This window comes from Sander vitreus, chromosome 3 (assembly GCF_031162955.1).
Source record: "Sander vitreus isolate 19-12246 chromosome 3, sanVit1, whole genome shotgun sequence".
Taxonomy (NCBI): Eukaryota; Metazoa; Chordata; class Actinopteri; order Perciformes; family Percidae; genus Sander; species Sander vitreus.
Window position 1 is genome coordinate 7,851,375 of NC_135857.1, and position 23,736 is coordinate 7,875,110.

General features: G+C 44.7%; 1 protein-coding gene across 2 annotated transcripts in view; it reads right to left on the reverse strand.

Moving 5' to 3' along the window:
• Nucleotides 1-1,321: 1,321 nt before the first annotated feature.
• akap1b (A kinase (PRKA) anchor protein 1b) overlaps nt 1,322-23,736 on the reverse strand; it is a 33,263-nt gene continuing 10,848 nt past the window's right edge. For both annotated transcript variants that reach the window (XM_078245848.1, XM_078245847.1), the window contains exons 3-11: nt 19,714-19,838; nt 14,397-14,523; nt 14,109-14,236; nt 12,889-13,066; nt 9,672-9,822; nt 4,832-4,899; nt 4,079-4,152; nt 3,160-3,225; nt 1,322-1,751 (exon numbers count right to left, since the gene is read on the reverse strand). In XM_078245848.1, coding sequence (XP_078101974.1) covers nt 1,689-1,751; nt 3,160-3,225; nt 4,079-4,152; nt 4,832-4,899; nt 9,672-9,822; nt 12,889-13,066; nt 14,109-14,236; nt 14,397-14,523; nt 19,714-19,838 — 980 coding nt within the window. In that variant the 3' untranslated portion in view covers nt 1,322-1,688. The remainder of the gene's footprint in view (nt 1,752-3,159; nt 3,226-4,078; nt 4,153-4,831; nt 4,900-9,671; nt 9,823-12,888; nt 13,067-14,108; nt 14,237-14,396; nt 14,524-19,713; nt 19,839-23,736) is intronic.

Genomic DNA, 23,736 nt, shown 5'->3' on the forward strand with positions numbered 1-23,736 from the left:
CCAGACAGCGTGTCCACATGTGAAGAACAAGGCCCTGCTCTGTTTGTGCAACACAGGCCGATTGGACGTGGACACACTGTGGAGCGGAGAACACGGGCTCTCCTGGGCTGCTCTAACACGCACACGCGTGACACAAACCGGATCCAGATCAACACTTAAAAGTCGGCCGACACCGAGGAGCAGCACTGCAAACTAAATCTCGTGTAATGCTTCTTTCCCATGTCAGTTGAGTTTGGTGGTTCCTTCGTTTCTTTAAGCCTTTGGAGGATTAATAGCATATTAATGCTGCACCACGGCTCCCAAAATCCTGATTACTTTGTAATTATTAAAACCAGAGGACACCCATGAGACACTACCAACATGAAATATCGGTAATAGTAAAATCGGTGAAAACAAGTTAACACAGACCTCCCGCAGCTTGGTTTCCCCTTCAGATTGAGAGGTTTTAACATTTGTTATCAAGTGTGGAGTGAAACACTTGGTAACAAACGTTACAGAATAAAAAAAAAATTAAAAAATAAGTGCACACCGAATCGGTTATTTTTCGAGGGGTTCCCTTAGTCCCGAATTTTCTTTTGGTTATCAATTGTTTTTATCTTAACTTTGGGGACACACAAATCTGGGGATTTGGAGGTGCTATCAGAAAATCGGAGTAGATCTTCAGTTATGTCACTCTTTAAAAACTGAACATGTGTAACTTGAGGATTACAAACAGTCCAATGATGCATCATCAGCCATATGCTGCCAGAAAAATGCATCTTGGAAATACCGAGTTAAATAGATCTTGCCCGACTCGGCGTTCCAATTTGAAAAGCTGTTTGACTGCATGGTGTCTGGCCGGTTGAAATTCCAGGCTCCTCTGTAACGCAGTGCAAAATGGTGGAGAAAGGTAGAGCGAAGGCAACCAGCTCGCTCCTCGGTCCTGTTGGAGGTGCAGCAGCAGCTGCTCTGGGTGGAGACCCAGACCCAGAGAAGTCCATGTCTCTTGAGGCTGGAGAGCAGCTGGGTGCTCCACCAGGCACCCCCCCCCCCTCCCCTCAGCCCTCCTCTGCTCTGCGCCGTCACCCATCAGTCTCGAATGCCTTTCTGCCTCCTACATTCTATCTGGACAAGAACCCCCAACAATCTTCTAAAAACTGACTTTGAAATGTAGTGCCCTACAGACAACTATAACCAAGGTGTCAATGAAACTCACAACTGTTCACAAGTGTATACATAGTCTGATGGAGGAGTTTGTCCTTCACACAGCATGATGATCCACAGTCAGTGAGCAAAGGCCCAGAGCAAAAAGTTAAGGTAAGATGGGGGAGGGGGGGAAAAATATTGGTTGAATCTTTATTTAGTTACAATATAGATTTAAAAAGGGTTGTTTTTTTCTCACAAGTACCTCATCCATTCCCTCTTTGAGTTCTTTTTGTGTACAAGAACAAGAGGGAGAGGTTGTCTTATTTTGAAGCAGTGCCGTTCTTGTAGATTATGCCTGCAAACAATTTTTAATTTCTTTTCAAAGAAATGGGGACCCAAAAAAAAAATAAAAAAAATAAAATTGAAATGAAAAACAATCTTCTTAGATCCAATGGTTGTGTCTGGTGGGGCTGGGACCCCCGGGTGACCCGGTTCCCAGCCTGCCGATCACAAGACAATAAGGGAGTGGGTGGGTGGGGTGAAGATCAGAGCCTGTTAAGAGTTCAAAATCCATCCATCCAAACACCCAGGCCCCTCTCTGCCAGCGTACGGTTAACTGAAACCACCTGGAATAAGAAGAGAAACGTTCAGATTGACGGCTAGATCAATTGCTCACATTGCAAATGCACTTTCCTCAGCACAAGTTCTATCAGGCTAACAGTCACGTCATACTTACCAATCTACTGCTTTGAGTTTCTCTTTTCAACAGAAATAGTACATTACTAGCAAGGAAGGGAAAGATTATATCCTGTGAGGCATCTGAAGGCTTTTGATGTGCAATATCTGTGCATTAAGTGTTGAGAGTCATTGACAGTAGCTTGACACAAAAAACAAAAAGTATGGACCAACCAAATGGAATTAGCGAGTAAGAAGAGGATTTGGTGAGTTCTGACAGAATTAGTGCTGTGGAAATGTACATAAGGGGTAGGGGCGGGTGCGGTGCGCGGTCACGGAAGGCTTGTATAATGTCACGGAACATTTTACACGGGGTGGCCAGGGGTCTTGGCAGGGTGGCGTGGGAAGACGGTACGCCGGAATCCCCTTATGAGTGGCAAATAGAATTATATAATGCAGTTTTACAGTGTGTCCTCTTAGCATTCGTTTTACCTTTTGTTTGATCACAACCACATAAAATAAGACACATTTGTAAATCTTTACATATCTAACCTTATATCATATACACAACAGAAAACAGCCAATGTTTGACATGTTGGTTTTTAACTGAGTGACATGAAATCTTATGCTACTGTACTGCAATTTCTATGGAAGGAGAATACAAAACGTACCATGTGGTCGAGTAGGAATTGCAGGCTTACCCTGTCATCTTCATCTGCCTCCTCCTGGTCACTCCCTGCCTCTGTCCCTCTCTCTGAATCTGCAGCCTCCTCTTCCTCCAACCCAGTCAACTCTTCCTTTTCCTCGTCTCCTTCATCTATTTCTCCATCCCCTTCTGTGGCCTTCTCCTGCTCTGACCCTCCTGCTCTTTGCAGTTTACTGTCTTCTCCTTCTCCATTTCCCCTCCTTCTCTTCATCCTGTCCACCTCCAAAAAAAACCCTATCCCCACTTTTAGCTTTCCTTTTTTTTACTTTCAGGCTCCAGCTAATCTCTCCAGCTACTCTGGCCTACAAGAGTCAAGATGTGAAAAGCTGGGGTTATTCTTGTATAACATTACACTGTAGGGCCATTTAGATAAGTCTAAGAAATATAAAATTGATTTGAATTGCTGGTTTCACTGTAAACCACGTATGGATTCAAGCTTTTCACGGCAAAGCGGTAGTGTCAGCCAACTACTAATTGTTCGCAACAAAGTGGAAATGTGTAAGGACGTACGTAGTCATTTTAAAGCTATTCCACGTGGCTACTGACATCCTCAACCCTACCAGTACAGGTGTACAACATACATAACTAACACTACAAGTATGTGTCTCATACAGTGCAGAGCGCTGCAAACCAGGTGCATGTAAGCATCGTACCTCGTCTCCGACCATGTTCCACAGGTGGACCAGTGGGAGGCCCGTGTTGTTATCGTAGTTTGAGACCTTCACAGAGAGGGACAGACACACAGACAGAGACAGACAGTCAGTTACAGCGGACTTATTCTAGATCCACGACGTTCCACTTCCGGGATTGCGCCGAATTTCACTCGTTTTGGCCGGATGCCCGCCACCTTCCTCTTGCTTTGTGTTAGCGTTTCTATTATCACGCGAGCCGCGGGGCGTTCAGACAGCCGGGCAGGAAGTGAGACTTTGAGAGCATCCAGTCAGTTTACCAAAAGACCCCCACCCTCCCCCCAAATATCGTACATGTCTCCTCAACAACACCACGGACTGAGGGAGATTCATCTTGGGAGGAAGAAAAACTATACCACATCACAAAGGACAAGGCATGGAGTTTAACTGTAGGAGTGCTTGGAGAGGAAGGTAGATACTAGCTTAATAAATACGCGGTTGTTCCGTAAAGTACTCGTAGAGACAATAACATCTGAAAGTCGGGCAGCAAGACGCTCCCGGTGTGGAATGGCGCGTGGTGGAAGACGGAACAAAACTCTTTGTGTTGGCGTTCTAAACTCCGGTGGATTTCTGAGGACTACGGTTAACTGCTCCTAAGATCTCTGCAGGGTAAATCCAGACAGCTAGCTAGACTATCCGTCCAATCGGAGTTTTCTCTCGCACGACTAAAACAACTTTTGAAAACGTGCACGTTCCACCAAAGCAAGTTCCTTGACGAGGCCATTTAGCAGAGGCACCGTGGCTCCGTTCGGAGCACGTTCTCCTCCCATCCCGGAATGCTGTGTGGACTAGCCAGACCCTCCTCCGCAGCGCGGTGGAGGAAGGTCTGGCAATGTGTGACTTGACACTCGGGTGTGGAGCTTAGTGAGGAAGGTGGTCATACCTGTGCGAGCAATGCCACCCCTCTGGTCATCTCCTCCAGTGCTGATGTGGCCTCTGCTGAGAAGCGATCCTCTCCTGAGAAACGCACACACATTTTAGACGCATGTCAGACATAGGCCTGTAACCATTTTTCCATAATTGTCAATTTTATTTTTTTCCATAAATCGCGGCTTCTTTGTTTACATCAGCTAAGGTCTTAAAACTGTATAACTGGTAATTGTTGATTTTGTTTAAATATGCCAAATTGTAATTATACAAGTGATTAGTTGTCGGCACTTGACCCCATACTCATTCACAGCAACAAAAATGACAAGGGGAGGGATGCAGTTAGAAAAAATGTTTTATGATAATAAAGAGGCGTGGTTTACTTCATAGGCTGTGAACTTGTGTTATCACATTACAGTGACGTATAACCAAAGGATGTAGCCTGGAATTCATTCAAAACTTGAATTTGTTTAAAAAAGTAATAAATACATTTTTTTTTTGACTGAAAGACAATTATGTTGTTAATCACAATTAATTCTGAGACAGCTGTATAGCAAAATTTGGAATCGTTACAGTTCTAGTCAGACAATAGTTCCAGCTGTACAATGTCTGCAGCATTCAGACAGCAACATGTAGTTGATACGACTTTTGAAGCACAACCAAATAAAACTAGACCCATCAAATGAAGCCACGGTTGAAAGACGCTAGAACTACGAGCACTGCCGTTGTCAAACTGGTGTTGAAATCACGAGTTAACACAATGTAGTACCTGGAAGTGGGGCGATGTTGTCAAGCAATACTTCAGCCCCTTGAAACGGTAGCGTTACAAAATCAGACCTGGAAAATAAAATAAAACGGAGAAATATGTTAAAAACACATGTATAGAAACAGAGCATATATTTTACAAATGGTATTCCATAATGCCAAACTCAAAAACACATTTTAGAAGCCGTTACACATTTGAAATCATCTCATCTACACTGAGTATTTTCCCACCGGGCGCCGTGTTCCAGGCGCGTTGAGTGCCCCGCGAGCAATCGCGGCCACTCAAGTCAGTGTTTGATATTCCACCAGCCCCAGGAGCGTGCGTGAAGCGGCTCTCTGCTCCTCTAAAGAAACGCGCCAGGTCTATTTTCCTGCGAGCCGGCGTAGAATGGCGCATGGCGGAGGACGGAACAAAACTCTGTTCGGTGTTCTGAAATTCGTGGATTTGTGAGGACTATGGTTAACTGCTCCTCAGATCTCTGCAGGGTAAATCCAGACAGCTAGCTAGACTATCTGTCCAATCTGAGTTTTCTGTTGCACGACTAAAACTGGTGGTGGCCGGGTTTGCCACGGAGCCCGGTCGGGCACAGCCCGAAAAAGCTACGTGGCAGACATCCCTCCATCCCATGGGCCCACCACCTGTGGGAGGAACCGCTGGGGTCGGGTGCGCTGCCACATGGGTGGCAGTGAAGGTCAGGGGCCTCGACGGACCAGACCCGGGCAGCAGAGGCTGGCTCTGGGGACGTGGAATGTCACCTCTCTGTGGGGGAAGGAGCCGGAACTTGTGCGGGAGGTGGAGCGCTACCGGTTAGATCTCGTGGGGCTTACCTCTACGCACAGTCTTGGTTCTGGAACCATACTCCTGGATAGGGGTTGGACTCTTTTCTTCTCTGGAGTTGCCCAGGGTGTGAGGCACCGGGCGGGTGTGGGGATACTCACAAGCCCCCGGCTGAGCGCCGCTACGTTGGAGTTTAACCCGGTGGACGAGAGGGTCGCCTCCCCTACGCCTGCGGGTTGTGGGGGGGAAAACTCTGACTGTTGTTTGTGCATATGCACCAAACAAGAGTTCAGAGTATTCTGCCTTCTTGGAGACCTTGAGTGGAGTCCTGCATGGGGCTCCAGTCGGGGACTCCATAGTTCTGCTGGGGGACTTCAACGCGCACGTGGGTAATGATGGAGACACATGGAGAGGCGTGATTGGGAGGAACGGCCTCCCTGATCTAAACCAGAGTGGTTGTTTGTTGTTGGACTTCTGTGCTAGTCATGGATTGTCTATAACGAACACCATGTTCGAACATAGGGATGCTCATAAGTGTACTTGGTACCAGAGCACCCTAGGCCAAAGGTCAATGATCGATTTTATAATCGCTTTCATCTGATCTGAGGCCATATGTTTTGGACACTCGGGTGAAGAGAGGGGCGGAGCTGTCAACCGATCACCATCTGGTGGTGAGTTGGGTCAGGGGTGGGGGGGAAGACTCTGGACAGACCTGGTAAGCCCAAACGGGTAGTGCGGGTAAATTGGGAACGTCTGGAGGAGGCCCCCTGTCCGACAGACTTTCAACTCACACCTCCGGCGGAGCTTTTCGTGCATCCCTGTGGAGGCTGGGGGCATTGAACCCGAGTGGACAATGTTCAAAGTTTCCATTGCTGAAGCTGCGGTGAGGAGCTGTGGTCTTAGGGTCTTAGGTGCCTCAAGGGGCGGTAACCCACGAACACCGTGGTGGACACCGGTGGTCAGGGAAGCCGTCCGATTGAAGAAGGAGTCTTTCCGGGATATGTTATCCCAGACGACTCCGGAGGCAGTTGCAAGGTACCGAAGGGCTCGAAGGGCTGCAGCCTCTGCCGTGAAAGAGGCAAAGCAGCGTGTGTGGGAGAAGTTCGAGAAGACATGGAGAAGGACTTTCGGTCGGCACCAAGGTACTTCTGGAAAACCGTTCGCCACCTCAGGAGGGGGGAAGGGAGAACCATCCAAGCTGTGTACAGTAAGGATGGGACGCTGTTGACCTCAACTGAGGAGGCAATAGGGCGGTGGAAGGAGCACTTTGAGGAACTCCTAAACCGACTAATACGCCTCTATGGTAGAGGCAGAGCTGGAGGATGAGGGGGGGGATTGGCATCACTTCCTGGTGGAGGTTGCTGAGGTAGTTAAACAACTCCACAGTGGCAAAGCCCCAGGAATTGATGAGATCCGTCCAGAAATGCTTAAAGCTCTGGGTGTGGAGGGGTTGTCTTGTTGACACGCCTCTTCAACATTGCGTGGAAGTCTGGGACGGTGCCTAAGGAGTGGCAGACCGGGGTGGTGGTTCCCCTTTTAAAAAAAGGGGGGACCAGAGGGTGTGTGCCACTACAGGGGTATCACACTTCTCAGCCTCCCAGGTAAAGTCTACTCCAAGGTGCTGGAAAGGAGGGTTCGGTCGATAGTCGAATCTCAGGTTGAAGAGGAACAATGCGGATTCCGTCCCTGGTCGTGGAACAACGGACCAGATCTTTACTCTCGCAAGGATCCTGGAGGGAGCCTGGGAGTATGCCCAACCAGTCTACATGTGTTTTGTGGATCTGGAGAAGGCGTATGACCGGGTGCCCCGGGAGATACTGTGGGAGGTGCTGCGGAGTACGGGGTGAGGGGGTCCCTCTCAGGGCCATCCACCTCTGTACGACCAAAGCGAGAGCTGTGTCCGGGTTCTCGGCAGTAAGTCGGACTCGCTTTCAGGTGAGAGTTGGCCTCCGCCAGGGCTGCGCTTGTCACCAATCCTGTTTGTTGTATTTATGGACAGGATATCGAGGCGTAGTCGGGGTGGAGAGGGGTTGCAGTTCGGTGGGCTGGGGATCTCATCGCTGCTTTTTTGCAGATGATGTGGTCCTGATGGCATCATCGGCCTGTGACCTTCAGCACTCACTGGATCGGTTCGCAGCCGAGTGTGAAGCGGCTGGGATGAGGATCAGCACCTCTAAATCGGAGGCCATGGTTCTCAGCAGGAAACCGATGGAGTGCCTTCTCCAGGTAGGGAATGAGTCCTTACCCGCAAGTGAAGGAGTTCAAGTACCTTGGGGTCTTGTTCGCGAGTGAGGGGACAATGGAGCGGGAGATTGGTCGGAGAATCGGCACAGCAGGTGCGGTATTACATTCAATTTATCGCACCGTTAGACTGAAAAGAGAGCTGAGCCAGAAGGCAAAGCTCTTAATCTACCGGTCAGTTTTTGTTCCTACCCTCACCTATGGTCATGAAGGCTGGGTCATGACCGAAAGAACAAGATCCAGGGTACAAGCGGCCGAAATGGGTTTCCTCAGGAGGGTAGCTGGTGTCTCCCTTAGAGATAGGGTGAGAAGCTCAGTTATCCGTGAGGAGCTCGGAGTAGAGCCGCTGCTCCTTTGCGTCGAAAGGAGCCAGTTGAGGTGGTTCGGGCATCTGGTAAGGATGCCCCCTGGGCGCCTCCCTAGGGAGGTGTTCCAGGCACGTCCAGCTGGGAGGAGGCCTCGGGGGAGACCCAGGACTAGGTGGAGGGATTATATCTCTAACCTGGCCTGGGAACGCCTCGGGATCCCCCAGTCGGAGCTGGTTAATGTGGCCAGGGAAAGGGAAGTTTGGGGTCCCCTGCTGGAGCTGCTACCCCCGCGACCCGACCCCGGATAAGCGGATGAAGATGGATGAAGATGGATGGACGACTAAAACTACTTTTGAACGTACACACGTTCCACCAAAACAAGTTCCTTCCCCGAGACTATTTTGCAGAGGCACCGCGGCTCCGTCCAGGGCGCCTAGCGCAGCCCACGACAATTGCGATTGGTTTAAAGAAATGCCAATAAACCAGAGCACGTTTTTCTCCCATCCCTGAATGCTGTGTGGACTAGCCAAACCCTCCCGTGCAGCGCTGTGGAGGAAGGTCTGGCAAAGGGAGACTACAATATTTGTGATAGTTCATTTACACTTACATCAAGAACAAAATGAATTAATAGAAAATAAAAAATGAGAAAAGTATTTCTGAGCCGAACGTGCCTGTTGAAAACGGGCTGATTGCTGTATCATTTAAACAACTTCACACTGCCCTTCCTCAGGTCCTAAGCAACACACCAGCCATGACATAGATGCGTCCCCTAGCAATGCTAGAATAGAAGTGACATTTACCATTTGGGACTAGGCTATGTCCAGGAACAAAAAGGTTCATTCCTAAAGTTACATAGTGGATGCTTAGCATATCTTAGGCTACCTATTATTTCGAGTATATTTCTTGTATTTTCTGTACGTGTGTGTTCTTGTTTGGGATTAATAAAGTCCATCCAGCCATCCAATTGTTTGAGCTTGCTACAATATAACATCTGCAGTCTCTCTTTCTTCATCGGTTCTCGAATGTACTGTACAAGCGACGGTGAGCGAGCTGTACCCAGCATGCCGTTCGGCGAAGTAACAGCTAAAAGGGGCCCCTTCTCAACACACTACACAGTGTATACATAACCCAATAATACATATGTCCCCTAGATCTCAACTTCCTTTGGTCCTCAATACACCCGCCAAGTGTCAAGTCTATTAGATGAACGGTTCCTGAGAAACCTGTAGGACAGAAGGACAGATATTCCTTCCTTTTTAGTTAGATACATTACAGCTGGTTACCTGGACAGGTATTAAACTTGGTCCTGCACAGAAACAAAATGCAATAGATACATGTATTTAAAACATTTAGCCCAGGACTAATTGTAATTGTAGGAGTCAGGAATACTTTTGCCACAGGAACTGCTACAAAGCAGATAGTGACCAGGATTGGAAAGAAACTATATTCAGAGTTCCCGATTCATTCTCAATGGCAAAACACTGTTCTAATACAGGGAGACCTCTGACACCTCTCACCTTATTTGCCGTAGTGAGTCAATCTTAACTCTGTCGTAGCCTCCATAATCAACGTATCTGATCTCCACTTCATTAGTGTCTTTATAGAAGGTGATGACCTGAGCTCTCCACCAGGCTCCATCCACCGCTGGAGCTGCACAGATCACACCCACTGGAGAACGACACACACACACACACACACACACACACACACACACACACGGTTAAAGCTGCAAGTAGCAGTACAACAGGCTTGCCCTAAATATTGCTGACTTTAGTAAAAACTTTCAAAGTATGACATTTCAAAATGATAAAAACTTCAGTTGGGATGTCTAAGATATTTCAGAACATTTCAGACCGTCCTGCCAACCTGTAAACATTTTAAACATCAATGTAGACTGTAACGATTTAAAAGTCGCTGAAGTTGCTGCCGTTTCAATCCGGGCTGTCAGCTCTCTGCAGCGGGCGGGGCTGCTGCGCCGTTCCCCCCGCGACTGACGCTTGCACACACAAACGCACACACACGGTGTATGCAGGTAAAACCGGAGATGAGACGACACGATGACCTAAATTGAGGACAGCTGCGCTCGTTATTGTAAGTTAATAAGTTAAAGTCAGTACCCGTATGAATGTGTGTCCCAGGCCGGGTTAGGAAATTAACTAACAATGTAAAGATCAACAAGCCACTGACACATATGTTCAAATTTGATTCATCGCAACTTTTTTTGCAACTTTCACTGTCTCCCGCAACTTCATTGCAACAAACGTACAAAAGACATCGCAACTTTGATTGCGGATTTTAGCCGGAATCGGCTAATATTGGTATCAGCTGGCCTAACTCAAAGAAAATCGGAATCTGCCTAGAAAGTTGTAATCGGTGCATCTCTAATATGAATGATTAAAAAAAATAAAAAAAAAAAAAAAAAAATCTACTTTGAAAAAGTGGTACACTTCTTTACAGATATATTGATTCCAATTCATGAACAAGCTCTGGTGCTAACATCAACAGTACTGCCTCTTAATATAGTCACAGCCATTACAATAATGTGTGTCAATACCATGTTTTGTACACTGGGTGGCGCATTCGCGGCCATATAGGTGAGCTCTCCAGCACAGGTGCAGGTGATTGGCACTGGATGAGCATACAGTTTTTGAGCGTGTCATAGAACGTGTCGTGTCATGTAGAATATTAGAATAGAGTATTAAATAATTAGTAAAAAAAAAATAATAAAAATAAAAATCACAGTTTACACTCTGTTTTTATTGTTAGACACACTACACACAGGCCTGAAATACACACCCATGCTCAGGTCCTATACACGCACAAATCAGGGCTCCAGACTAACGTTTTGCCTTGGTTGCACTGGTGCGCCTAACTTTTTTTATTTAGGTGCACCAGCACAAAATTTAGGTGCACCCAAATCTTTCCTCGCGTCGCCGTTAACGCTGAATGGGGATATAGCTCTGTATCTTTTTACCAAGTGGGCTAAATGTTCAGTTTTAAGTCAAAGCCACGTTTCACAAGCTCTTTTATTAAAACAGATTGTGATTAAAATAAAATGCAAAGACAGGGTTTCCTTTACCAGTTTGAAAATATACAGCTGCATACAAATACACTGGTTGACTGACATGACACCATTGTATTCATATAATATCAATCCAGGCTAAAGTGAATATTAATAATACATGCATGTTGCGTCCTCTAAATGTCAGGTTGTGGTCGACTAGCGGGGCCTGCTTTGGTTGTTTGATAATTTGATTAAAATACTGTGTATCCAAGAGCATTTAAATCAGTGTAAATGACGTTCTATCAGAAACAGACTGCTGTTGTCTACGTTTCCAGCGTCGCAGCTCCGAACCATAACGTTAGTTGGGACAGACGCCTTGTTTCTTTAGGGCTACCTGGCTGGTAGCAGCTTTCTGCGGTGAAAAATGGCCGGGAGATGTCGTGATTACGTTGCAGTAATCAGGTGATTTAGTTTGTCTTTGCAGGGAACATAAAAACACTGACCACTGTAGCTTCACTACCCATGGAGAAGCATGTGCATCACTGTGTCAGCGGCAGCTGCCGCTTACGGTACTTTCCTACACACGGGAGAGCCTCACTTCACATAACAACCCCCCCTCTGTCGGACTAACGTTACGTCACATGACCACCTGTCTTAAAAAAGGGGAAGGGTCGGCCGGTAACAATCATGGAAAAGGAGAACAGTGAAAGTTTACTTTATCAAGCAGCAAAGAAGTTGTAGGGTCGACATCGCCACGTCCTGCGATGTGACTATCGCGCATGCGCACATCGCGATGTAGACGATGAAACAAAATATCGTGCAGCCCTAATCGTCACTGCGCTGCATTTTTATGAACTATGATATTCTGGCCATGGGTCACATCTCTCGCCCAGGTCCAGCAGGCTCCGTCTCACGCTAATACTCAACGAACTGTAGTTAGTTGCATTTAATAACTTCTAAGGTGTTTTTCGCCGTGGCGGCCGCAATAACAGGGAGTTACCAGTGGAAACACGGGTACCAATACACGTTTCCCTCTCATACTTAATATACAGCTGTGTTAATAACAATTAAAACTGTAGACAAATGTCAGCAGTGTGGACAGGCGGCGCTGTGTCTGTCTCCATGTTGCAGGTGAGCCGTGTGTGAGTGAATGGGGGAGGGGGGGCTGCGCGGAGGAGAGATCCAAACAGGCACGGCTTTACAGAAGGAATGGGTCATGTAACGCAACATTAAACCATATCGATATAAATGACATCACTTCGTTCGTGGAGAGGCAGCGGATGCGAGGACGTTAGGCGCACCGGTGCGACCTAGGAAAAATCTTAGTCGCACCCTTACAAATTTTGGTCACATTCTAGAGCTCTGCAAATGGAGAGATGTCAAGAGTGAGTGGGCTGCGATTGCTGGACAGGCGCCTCGAGCAGTTGGGCGCTCAAGAGCACCTTGGTAGTGCCCAGGATGTGAAATGGCATCTCTCCAGCTACCAGTCTAGCAATCCCCTGGCAACAGTGTGGACAGTACTGTGGTGTTGGCCATGACGTTAGTTCTTTAAATACAACACTGGTGCAATTAATTTATCTAATCTTCACAATTGCTGATGCAACTGGGGTATCTTTATGATGGTTGAAGATGCAGTTCTAGCTGCATTTGCAGTCCATGGCCTACTAATGAATATGAATGAATGACTAAACCATGTATCAGTGTGCATCGACTTGTGTGACCGTGGTTACCTTCAGCAGGTGAGGGGAGGGCCGGGGTGCCCGGCTGGGAGTAGCAGAGGAACATCTGCTGGTCCAGGCTGCGCAGGGCGTGGTAGGTGGGGTGGGTGTGCTGCTGGACGAAGACGTGACCGGCCGACACGATGTTCACCACGATCACTTCAACGGTCACTCCGCTGGGGAGAAGAAGCTGAGGAGGCAAATGACACGAGAGGAATGGTTACTCATCCCGTAGAACAGCTTCCATGATCCAGTCACTGCAGATGGCTAAAACCAGCATTTTTTTTAAATGAGACCAGTACTGAGACGAACCAGCCCCTCCCCTCCCCTCCCAGACTGAGGACAGCATAAGCCCAATAGTTCGTGACAAAAAAAAAGGATTTGCAAAACTGTTCCACATGTTTAACATTAAAACATGATTTATAAAAACGGTTATATGGCTATTTTAATAGCTTAGTATTCTATGCAAAAAAGGTTTAATATGCAACTTCATTTTATAAAATATATGTAGTAGGGGGTCCATGCTCCATCTCTTTTTCAGTTAAAGGGTCCTCAGCCTAAAAAAAAAGTTGAAGACCCCTGCTCTATAGATTCTATAGGGCCCTGCATTAAGTCAGAGCTAAAATCTAACCGGACATTTGAAAATATGACTACGTCCAAGTTTCCAGCCGAGCCACCCCGCTGTGACTGTAGTTTAAAAAACGTCTTTAAAATGCATTACAAAATAATTCCCAGTGGCTTAGGCCTGGTGGGCCACCAGGCTTGCTGGGGGAAACCCAGGGCTTTGCCGTTGTAAACATAACTGTTGCTGCTCTAAAAACATCATTTAGCCTAGTTATATTTTAAATATTCGATCATAATCCAGTTCTGAATTTAAATTGTCTTTTTTTGTAAGTTAGCACATGCCTTAGACAACCTCAAGCTTAATTTAAAAGCTGATCGTTAGATAAAAGCCCAGTCCAAATAATAATCGATTTTTCGTTTCAATAGTCGATAGATCATTCGACTTATCAAATTAGTCGTTAGTCGCAGGCCTGTTACGGAGAATAGCACCCAATTGTAAAAAGAACTGCGATGCAAAAAATGTGGCTATATTCTCTTTATGTCATGAAGCCTGGGTTGACACGCGCCTTCATGTTCAGCCTTGCTAGTCTAGAAATATATTGCAGTAGCTAAAAAGCTGTCCCGTTCAGTAAACGGTGGCAGAGAGCAGCCAGAGAGCCCACCCTTACCCAGGAGGTCATGGGAAGTGATGGCAATGTGAGCGGGGGCGGCGGAGGTGCATACAGGTTGGTCAAGTCCAGATCTTTAAACTTCTTCCCAATCAGGGACAGGGCTTTGTCAACCTGCTGCTGCGTACCTGGAGAGAAACACAAGGCAAAGCTTTAGGTTAAAACCAACACTGATAGAAACATGGAGTTCAATAGTTTCTCTGAAATAGTGAGATTTTCCTCATCCAGTAGCAATCTGGATTTCCCCCAGCATTAAGGGGATGTGGGCACCTGGTCCCTGTGACTCACCCTCTATGTGACAGATCTGGAACTCCTGTGTATAAGGCAGGGTGGAGATGTAGATCTTTGCACCAGAGTTCTGCTTCAGGAAGCTCACATATCTTCCCTGCTTCCCTATTAACCGCCCTACAAGATGCTGGTCCAGGAAAACAGGCAGAAAAGATGACAACATGTCAAAAGGACAGTTAATTTATACACAACTGTGGTGTTAACATTTTATACGAATTTGAACCAAACCCTGAGAGCCTAGCCACAATTCAAACTTTTCTAAATAGAAAACACCCACAAATGGACACCAATAGTTCCCTATAAATCATTAGCATCCAATATGTATCGTCTTCCAACTAAATATTTAAAATACTTTCGAAATATTTCACTAGCTTCATCTGAAGTCTGTCACTGGGTTTTCCCTGGGTTTTTAGAGTACTTAGGTGGCAGTGACATACGCTCATTTGCATATTAGTGAGGTTGTCGCACAATTATTTGCATAAAGCTTAGTGGTTGTAAGCAGCGCATGTTGCAGCTAGGGAGAGATGCTACAGCAAAACTTGGGAGGAGCGGCTTGTCACTGTAACCAGAATAGCTGGTGCACCTTAAAAGGTCAGTCCACCTTAAGTTAGTGAGCCTGTGCTAAAGTTGTTGCTAACTTCAGTGCTTACCCCCCTGCACTGCTACATTCATATTCACTAACACACACTTCCCTCTCTTTTTTTTCGATGTGTGCGCAACATGCATAGTGTGTGTGTGTGCGCGCGCGCGCGTAGGAGACAACGAGCGGACAACCATCTCGTGCACTTAGGCCCGTGCCTACATTTCACATTTAATTTGATGTTTTTTTTTTTAGCCCTATCTTAACTTGCACTATTTTCCTTTTGTTTTATATTCAGATTTTGCTTTTACTTGTGTTTTTAGTAATTTAATGATCATTGTTGGAGGTGCCTGAGGCCTAAGATCGTCAATGCCAACAACTACTTATGTTATTCTTGTGCACATGACAAATCAACAACCTTGAACCTAAGCCATATAATTGCAGGGAAAACCCTAATATACATTAATGTATCACAATTATATCACCACTGAAATCAAAATCCTGTGTTTTAAGACGGCCAACTAGTTTGTCCCCATGGCGGCCTGAATATTTCCATTACCACGGGTGGTTTAAAGGTTACTTGAGAGACTCCGGAGTTGAGAAGGCGCGTCAGTGTGACCACACCTGCCAACGCTCCCAAACAGCACTGGCTCTACATACCTCTCAATGCTTACAACTCTGGAGAACTATTCATTCACAGTATACATTTTTCATCAAGTCAGCATATGCATGGATAACTTTGCACTTTGTCATTTACAGAGACAGTTCTAGCCCACTGTTATATTAAAAAGCATGAGGCTGTGGTTAGTCAAACAATATATTAGTCTGTCTCTCAATACTTAATACGCAATCTTCCCTAAACGGTCTGTGCCACTCAGCCCCAAGTCCACTGGTTCCTACTGAATACATAAATCCCTAAAACAGCACACAAATGTATAGTTTCATCTTAAGAACAGGATCAGTAATGTCCTTAAACAGCTGGCACACACGTATATGTTAGTGATCGTTACTCAATGAGGAGGAAATAGTGCATTTGTTGGGAACAATTTTCAGCAGCGGGTTAAATGTGATATTCAACGTACCCTTGCGGTAGTGCATCGTTTTGGTAATTATACAACACTACTTCGTAAATACTTGGCTGGCCAGTGAGTGCATACCTTCACCAGAACTTGAAGTCAGCCATTTCAAGTTGACTAGGCCCAGATGATAGAGTCTAAACTCAGTCTAGATGACAATCTTTGCACTTGGCCTTGGACATGCTGGCCACCCTATACTGTAAATCATTAACGGGTTGACTGTGTGACTATTTAAAAGGGGAAAACACTCCATTGACCTGACTGGACTACCCTACGGTGTTTATTGTCGTCTGCCAGTGTCTCCTTTGATACTACTATCAGTACAGTAGTCGCCAAAGTCAAACATGTTCAAACCCTACACAAGCAATCCTACCCTGACACTAGTGCCCGATACAAAGATTGGCATTTTTGGATTTAAACTGAAATAAGAAATAATTCTGTGCTTATATTCTATTTCATTAAAAGGTGATCAATACCCTATACCATCAAATATGAACTTGTTTATACCAAACATTAGTATTTTGTTGTAGGGTGTAAAAGCCTTTTCGTGTTTGTTGTTGAAGGTTGAACAGTAAACGGCATCAGTTGCTCTGAAACATTTTAGCAGAACTCATCTTTGTGTATCTGTCATAGAACTAAAACTGTTTATCACTCTTAGCTTCAGTATGACTGAGGTGTTAGGCAGGTTTTTTTGTAATACTTCACATCATGATACTAGCAACACTTTATTCCATGTAGTTAACATGAATTTCTATATAGTTTGGGGTCTAATGTTCATAGGTTGGTTTACTGCCTTATTGATTGCGTTTTTTATTTTCTCTTTTGTTTTTCTTCAATGGATACTCCACTTGTTTTGGGGTGAGAAATTTAGCTGGGTACCAGCTTTGTCTATGCCACAGGTGCAGGGTTTATCTTTATATAGTGAAATATATCCGATGTTTAAACAGGAATGACAGGAAAGTCGTGTATTAGGTTTAGAGATGGCCCGATACCATTTTTTGCTTACCGATACCTGAACTTGCTTATCGGCCGATACCGAGTACCAATCCGATACCAGTGTGTCATATATTTTATTATGTTTTAAGAACTGTATACTACTATCCCTGTATGGATGTGATTTCTATTTTTGTCGGTCTGGCTCAGGTTAAACTCTTTGTGAAACGTGAACAAACACAAACAATGAACGCCACAGAACTTTCTGTTATTCTCCAGTTTGACAGTCAGTTATAACGGAAAAAGAACATAAATAAACGACTTTAACGTAGATTTTCTTTAAGGCTTTATTACGTGGTATTGGATCGGTGCATTAACTCCAGTACTTCCCGATATCGATACCAGCGCTTTAGGCAGTATCGGAGCCGATACCGATACTGGTATCGGAACATCTCTAATTAGGTTCACATCATGGAATGTTAAAGGTCTTAATGGTCCTATAAAGAGGTCAAGAATCTTTTCCCATCTTAAGCGTCTTAAATCAGATATTATCTTCCTTCAAGAGACACACTTACTCAATTCAGATCATCGTAGGTTGCAGAATCCATGGGTGGGACACATTTTCCATTCTAAAATTAATGCTAAGGCAAGAGGAAGAGCTATAATAATAATAATAAACAAAAATGAATGTTTATTGTAGCTATTGTAGAATCTGATCATGCTCCCTTACTACTAGATCTCTCCTTTCCATCTAACTTTACGAACCACATATGGCGATTAAATTCTTCACTATTGTCAGATGACTCATTTTGCAAACATGCATCCTCTTCATTTGCAGTTAAGACAAGCACTTTTGCTTCAGAGCCCAATATGCACCAATCATGCATTCCTCCCTGCCCAACTAGACTCTGCATTTCAACAATGGCAAGATAAGGGCATTGCTCAATTTGGTGATCTTTATATTGATGGTCTTTTTGCTAGTTTTAATGATTTGCGTTCTAAAGTCAATCTTAATCAAGCTGACCTTTTTTCGTTATTTTCAGATATGACATTTTGTGAACGCCCAAAGCCCATCATTTCCACATATTCCATCCAAGTCTCCTGCAGACTCTCCGTTTGAAGGTCCCCTCCATCTACAAGGTTTTATCTCAAGAATATATACAATTTTCATGTCTTTAAAAGGTGTAGGAACAGACAAAGTTAAAAGTAGATGGGAGAAAGAGCTTGGAACAGTATTCTCAGAGGAGTTCTGGAGCAATGCCCTCCATAGAGTGAATGGTAGTACCTCTTGTGCCCGATTGAGTCTTATACAGTTTAAGGTTTTGCACCGTGTGCACCTGAGCAGAACAAGGATTGCCTCTTTTAATCCTACTTTTGATAAGACCTGTATAAGATGTCACACTGGAGAAGCTGATCTGACTCGCATGTTTTGGACGTGCCCTACACTTACTGTTTACTGGTCAACTATATTTGATACACTCTCTCAAGTATGTGACGTACAACTGAAACCAAGTGCTGAATTTGTTATATTTAGTGCTCCAGCTGATGAATCGAATCTGAGTCGAAGGTAACTAAACATTATTGCTTTTGAATCCTTATTGGCTCGCAGACGGGTGTTATTACAATGGAAATCTGCAAACCCACCTAAAGCATCGCATTGGCTTCAGGATCTGATGTTATACCTACATTTGGAAAAGATGAAATATTCAATTAGACGCTCCCATACATTTTCATATGTCTGGCAACCCTTATCCTATTTCTCTGCCATAAATGTACTTCCTGGGGAGTAGTGGGATTTACATTGGTACCTTTTACACACACACCTCTCTGTATGACAAACTCGTGGTCTTTGATGCTTCAGCACAAGTGCTCCAGGTGTTTCTCCAGGTATTTACATTTGTACATATGTAGGGCTTGTGTTCATTGTTGTATCATTGTTACACTTTTGATTGTGGTGTCCAACTGTTTTTCCTCTCTTTTTTTATTATCTTATTTTAATATTGTATCATTATTATCATCATATTTTGTACTATTACTATTAATGAATATTATGTAAGGCAGACTGTTGGTCGGGGAGGGATTGAAAATGTAAAAAATACAATCTGGAACAACTGGAATGGAGTGGAAATTTCTAAGTGACCCCAAACTTTTGACCGGTAGTGAGTGAGTATACACAGTTTTTTCAAGGCCGATACAGATACCGATTATTATTAGTTTTTTTCGATTCAGATATTGTATTTACAGTAAAAAGAAAAATCTTTAAATCCAAATTAAGATTTTGGAATATTGCATACTCCAACACAAAACTTAGTTTAAATGCTTTAAGCAATTATTTAATAAATGGAAAAACTTTCAACATAATACCCGTTAAAAGATAGTCAGATAGTGTTGTGGGCGGGACGGTAAGTCAGACTCAGTGGCGAGTAAAACCGAAGCAGAGCGACAGACACAGAGCTGTAGCCGAGCCAAAGTAGAACACTTTATTTAATTAACTTTATCGGTTGTCAGGCAAATAAAAAGCCGAATGACAATCTGCAAACTGCCAAAAAACGGCCGATAATCGGTCTATCCCTACACTAGACTGACACTGGTAAAGAGGAAGCTGGGTGGTTCCATTTTTATGCTGAAATTACTTCTCTGCTGAAGTGGTGTGCGGCGTAAAAAGGGTTGGTATCATGTCACTCATAAGTTGTGGTTTTTGATTCTTGTGCCAGGTAGCCTGACTCACCTTTGGCACCTCGATCTCCCAGATGATGAGCTCAGAGCTGGAGGAGGCAGCGTGGTTGCTCTGGCTTTCCCCAGCACCCATGGTGCAGCCGCTGTCCACCGAGTCCATACTGTTCACATCAGAGCCTAGGTACACACACACACACACACAATCATCATTACCGTTACCAGCGATATTCACAGCAACATAGATGCTTCAGGGTCCAGTGCTCATTCTAAGCAATGTGTTGACATGCAATCATCACTTCACTTAGACTTCAGCATGATGCTTCCACAGTGTTAATTACATCAGAGGCCACCTGGTCACTAGGGGTGTTAATCTTCACTGGTCTCACGATTCAATTCGGTTACAATTATCCTGTCAACGATTTGAATCGATATCACGATGCGTCACCTCTTCAATATTATCTATTGCTACACATGGTTTTCATACACTATATGAACTCCCCTTTTTATTGTATCTGCTCTTAAAAAAAGACAATTCCTGAATGTAGTGGAGTCTGAACACAATAGAACAGAACATCAGTAGGCAATAATCGATTATGGTCTGTCACTGCGTTGATGCATAATCGTCCAGGTCCGCGTCGCGATGCAATAATTAATTTTAACACCCCTACTGGTCACATTAGGAGTAGGAAATTATTATTATTTTTTTTATTTTTTTTACTTTTTACCACCTGGAGTTGCAGTTAGGTTTGAGTCTGGATTAACGAAGTACATTCAACCGCTCGCTCTGCAGTAGGGATGTCACGAGAACCGATACTACCGGTTCTAAAATGACAAAACACCGACGACGCCCATTTTTTTGAAGCACCGTAGGCACCGTTAGCGACGATGCCAGGGTTAGCTGCGCCTCTTCTGGAACTGAACAGTCGATATATTCAGACGAAGGAGGTCACGAACAAGTGGCACTTCCGGTACATATCTTTCGGAAAAATATGAACGAGAGTCAACTCTACCGACCTAATCAATGGCATGTTCACTGCAAACTCACGGTCCTCTCTTTCCGATTTACAGCCCCCCTTCTCTTGGCTTCGAATAACTCACCGTCGTCGGCCACGGCCGCTGTACAGGCAACACATTGTAAACAGCCGTGGCCCGCTTGCCTGTTCCTCCGGTAATGTTAGCCATTAGCAGGGTTAGCATGACGGCGTTAGCCATGGTTAGCCAGGACCTGTCGGGATCACTTTACTGGCAGTGTATCAATTGTTTTTGCGAGTAACCAACTCGGGTACTCTAGCTATACAGGAATGTTGAAATGACATAAAATGTCCGTCCCTTGCAGCCGTGATAAATTAGCCTGAAGCTAATGCTTAGCTGCCTGTTCAGGAGGAAATTAGCCAACTCTGAGTCCTTTTGGGCTCCAAGCTGTCTCCATCTTTTAAATACATCTCCAATATTTACCCAGGCTTTGTAATGTCTCTGGTCACGCAACACTGTTGTTTTTGCACAGTACCTTTTGAAAAGATGCCTGAAAGTCTGGAATATGTCTGGGGACTTTATTATTTTGTTCTATGCTCTATTGCACATGTTTTGTATGTCTTGTTATGACATTTTTCAAATATTTTAATAAAGAAGTTCATGTTTCAAGTTAAAGTACATGGAATCTTAGAAAATCGGCATCGAGAATCGTGTTATTTTACTGGCATTGGCACCGACTACTGAATTTTTGGTATCGCGACACCCCTAGTCTGCAGTCGGCGTCACTCTCTCACTGGCTCTACCACCGGTCTAATAATACACCCAGGTCCACCACACATTCCCCAGACGGGCAGGTGATCTCGGTTGTGGCTAGAAGGGATACAGCTACAGCGTTTATGCAGAAAAAAGGAGCGTCATGCAGCGACCAAAGTTAAGTTTAGGAACCAAACAACTAGTTATCGTTGCTTGTGTTACTATCTGGCGTTTGGGTGCCGCTTTTTCAGTCGTTTCTTCTCACTCGCCGCTGTGAGCTTAAACTCGCCATGCTCCGCTGGGCGAGGACTCTTCAAGTGCCAAATTAAGTTAGTCGTGATCAATTTGTTTATGTTGGTTCTCCAACAAGGTATTTTCGCATGGCATACATTGCAGATGGCATGTGTAATATCAGTCTCACACACTTTGTGGAAGTTCCACACTGCCGACATGTTTTAGCAACAGCCGTTAGAGGGCTAACGTTAAGCCTATACTCATTGAATCGGGAGTTACGATACGTAACCACTGTTTTTTTTTGTACTAGCGTGCGCGCCAACCAAGTGCTGCTCCTGGCCAATAAGGTGGGTGTGAGGCGGCCGCGGGAGGACTTCACATGAACAGACAGTCACAGACATGCAGTTGTCGCTCTTGGCGGAGTATTCAACTATGTGTGTGTAGTAGTTCATCGGCGGCTACAAGAGACCAATGCAGAGCGCCCGATCACTTGTTTTCGGTAAATATGGACCGATGATGATCAGTGGTTGATCAACTGGGGAATCCCTAATGCAAACATAATTTCTGTCACTGCGTCACAATCAAGCTAGCTTTGCACCTACTATCAACTGCTTTAAATAACATGGAAATTTAATTAAATTTAAAATGTACTAAGTTCTAAATATGGAATACTATAGTAGTACACACACAACTCAGGGTGGACGGTATAAAAATACACAACGGTAGGCCTGCACGATAAATCGTTATAAAATCGCGATCTCAATTCACCCGTTAGCGATTTCATTTTTAAATGACTGTTTTTCCCTCCAACTAATTTATTGAAAGCATTTGACATTGACATGTTTTAATTATGTTAAGACATGTTCAAGGAGTTCAGATAGAGCCTGTATCAGGGCCATATTTAGTTCAATGTGTTATATGTCACCATTTTTGGTAGCCTACTGTACTTAAATGGCCAGTATGTACATTTTCTTTATTCATTGAAGCCTCTATGTTTACAGGCTTGTGGGGATGTGCAATGTGCTATAGGTGCCAAAAAAAATCTGTTTGGTACTGCCAATTTGTTTTGTCGTGTGTGCAATAAACATTACACTGTGAGAAAAAAAAAATCATTGCAGAGAATCGTGATATCAATTCTAAGCTAGATCGTGATTCATATTTTTCCCCAAATCGTGCAGGCCTACACACCGGTATGAACTTGCCCTACGGTATGAATTTTGACCATACAGTGCCGACCGGTAGGGGGCTGAGGTTGAGTCGGGAAGCCAGTGCTGGGCAAGAGCACAGTGGCATTATGCATTTTCGCTGTGTTTACCTTCATTAAATTGCCTGAAGTAAGACACCAGGCTGATAGAGTAAAACTGTACACGCCTCACACACACAGACTGCTCAGTTATAACTCGACTCAGCCAGACGTTCTCCGATGCAGAAGGAGATGGACGGGATCGTGTTTACACTGTGTGAATTACATCGGCTAGTGGACTTCTGCTCATAGCTCAATCCCGACAGAGCAACACGGTGAATGTCAGCCTGCACGCACATTCAGCCTCGCGTTGTTGAAACAGTGCAGCTAATGATGGTAGTGAGAGCAACAAGTTAGCAGACTGTTGAGGTGTCACTGCACCTTTCTCTGCTCTGCACTAGGTGAGTGAGTGAAAGAGAGAGAAACAAAACCGATAAATTATACTGGGGGAAATAGATTTTTAGGCCATACTGTCCAGTCATGGGTCCAACCCCTGGTAAATCAAATTCTTGGCAAACACTATATGACTGACACGGTTGTGCAGGTGTAAATTATACGTAGCTCATGCTGAGTTTATGTGAGCTATTATAGTGGGCCGTTTCCGGCTTTTCAGCTGGTCTTAATTGTTCATACACACTGCAGGAATGTTCTGTCAGGAATAGCCCACTATGGGTTTATACAGACCCAAATGCACCTGTGAAGTCCATCAACAGGACAAATACCAAAAGATAAATTAACCAATTCAGTGAAGGGAGACCTTTGGCCAAAGAGGTTGGTAACGAAAGTCTTTTCACTTCAATGAGTAGGAAAAAAGTGACAAAGAAAGAATAGCTCCAGCAAAAAAGTTAGCAAGTGGCCCCAAAGTTACATCAC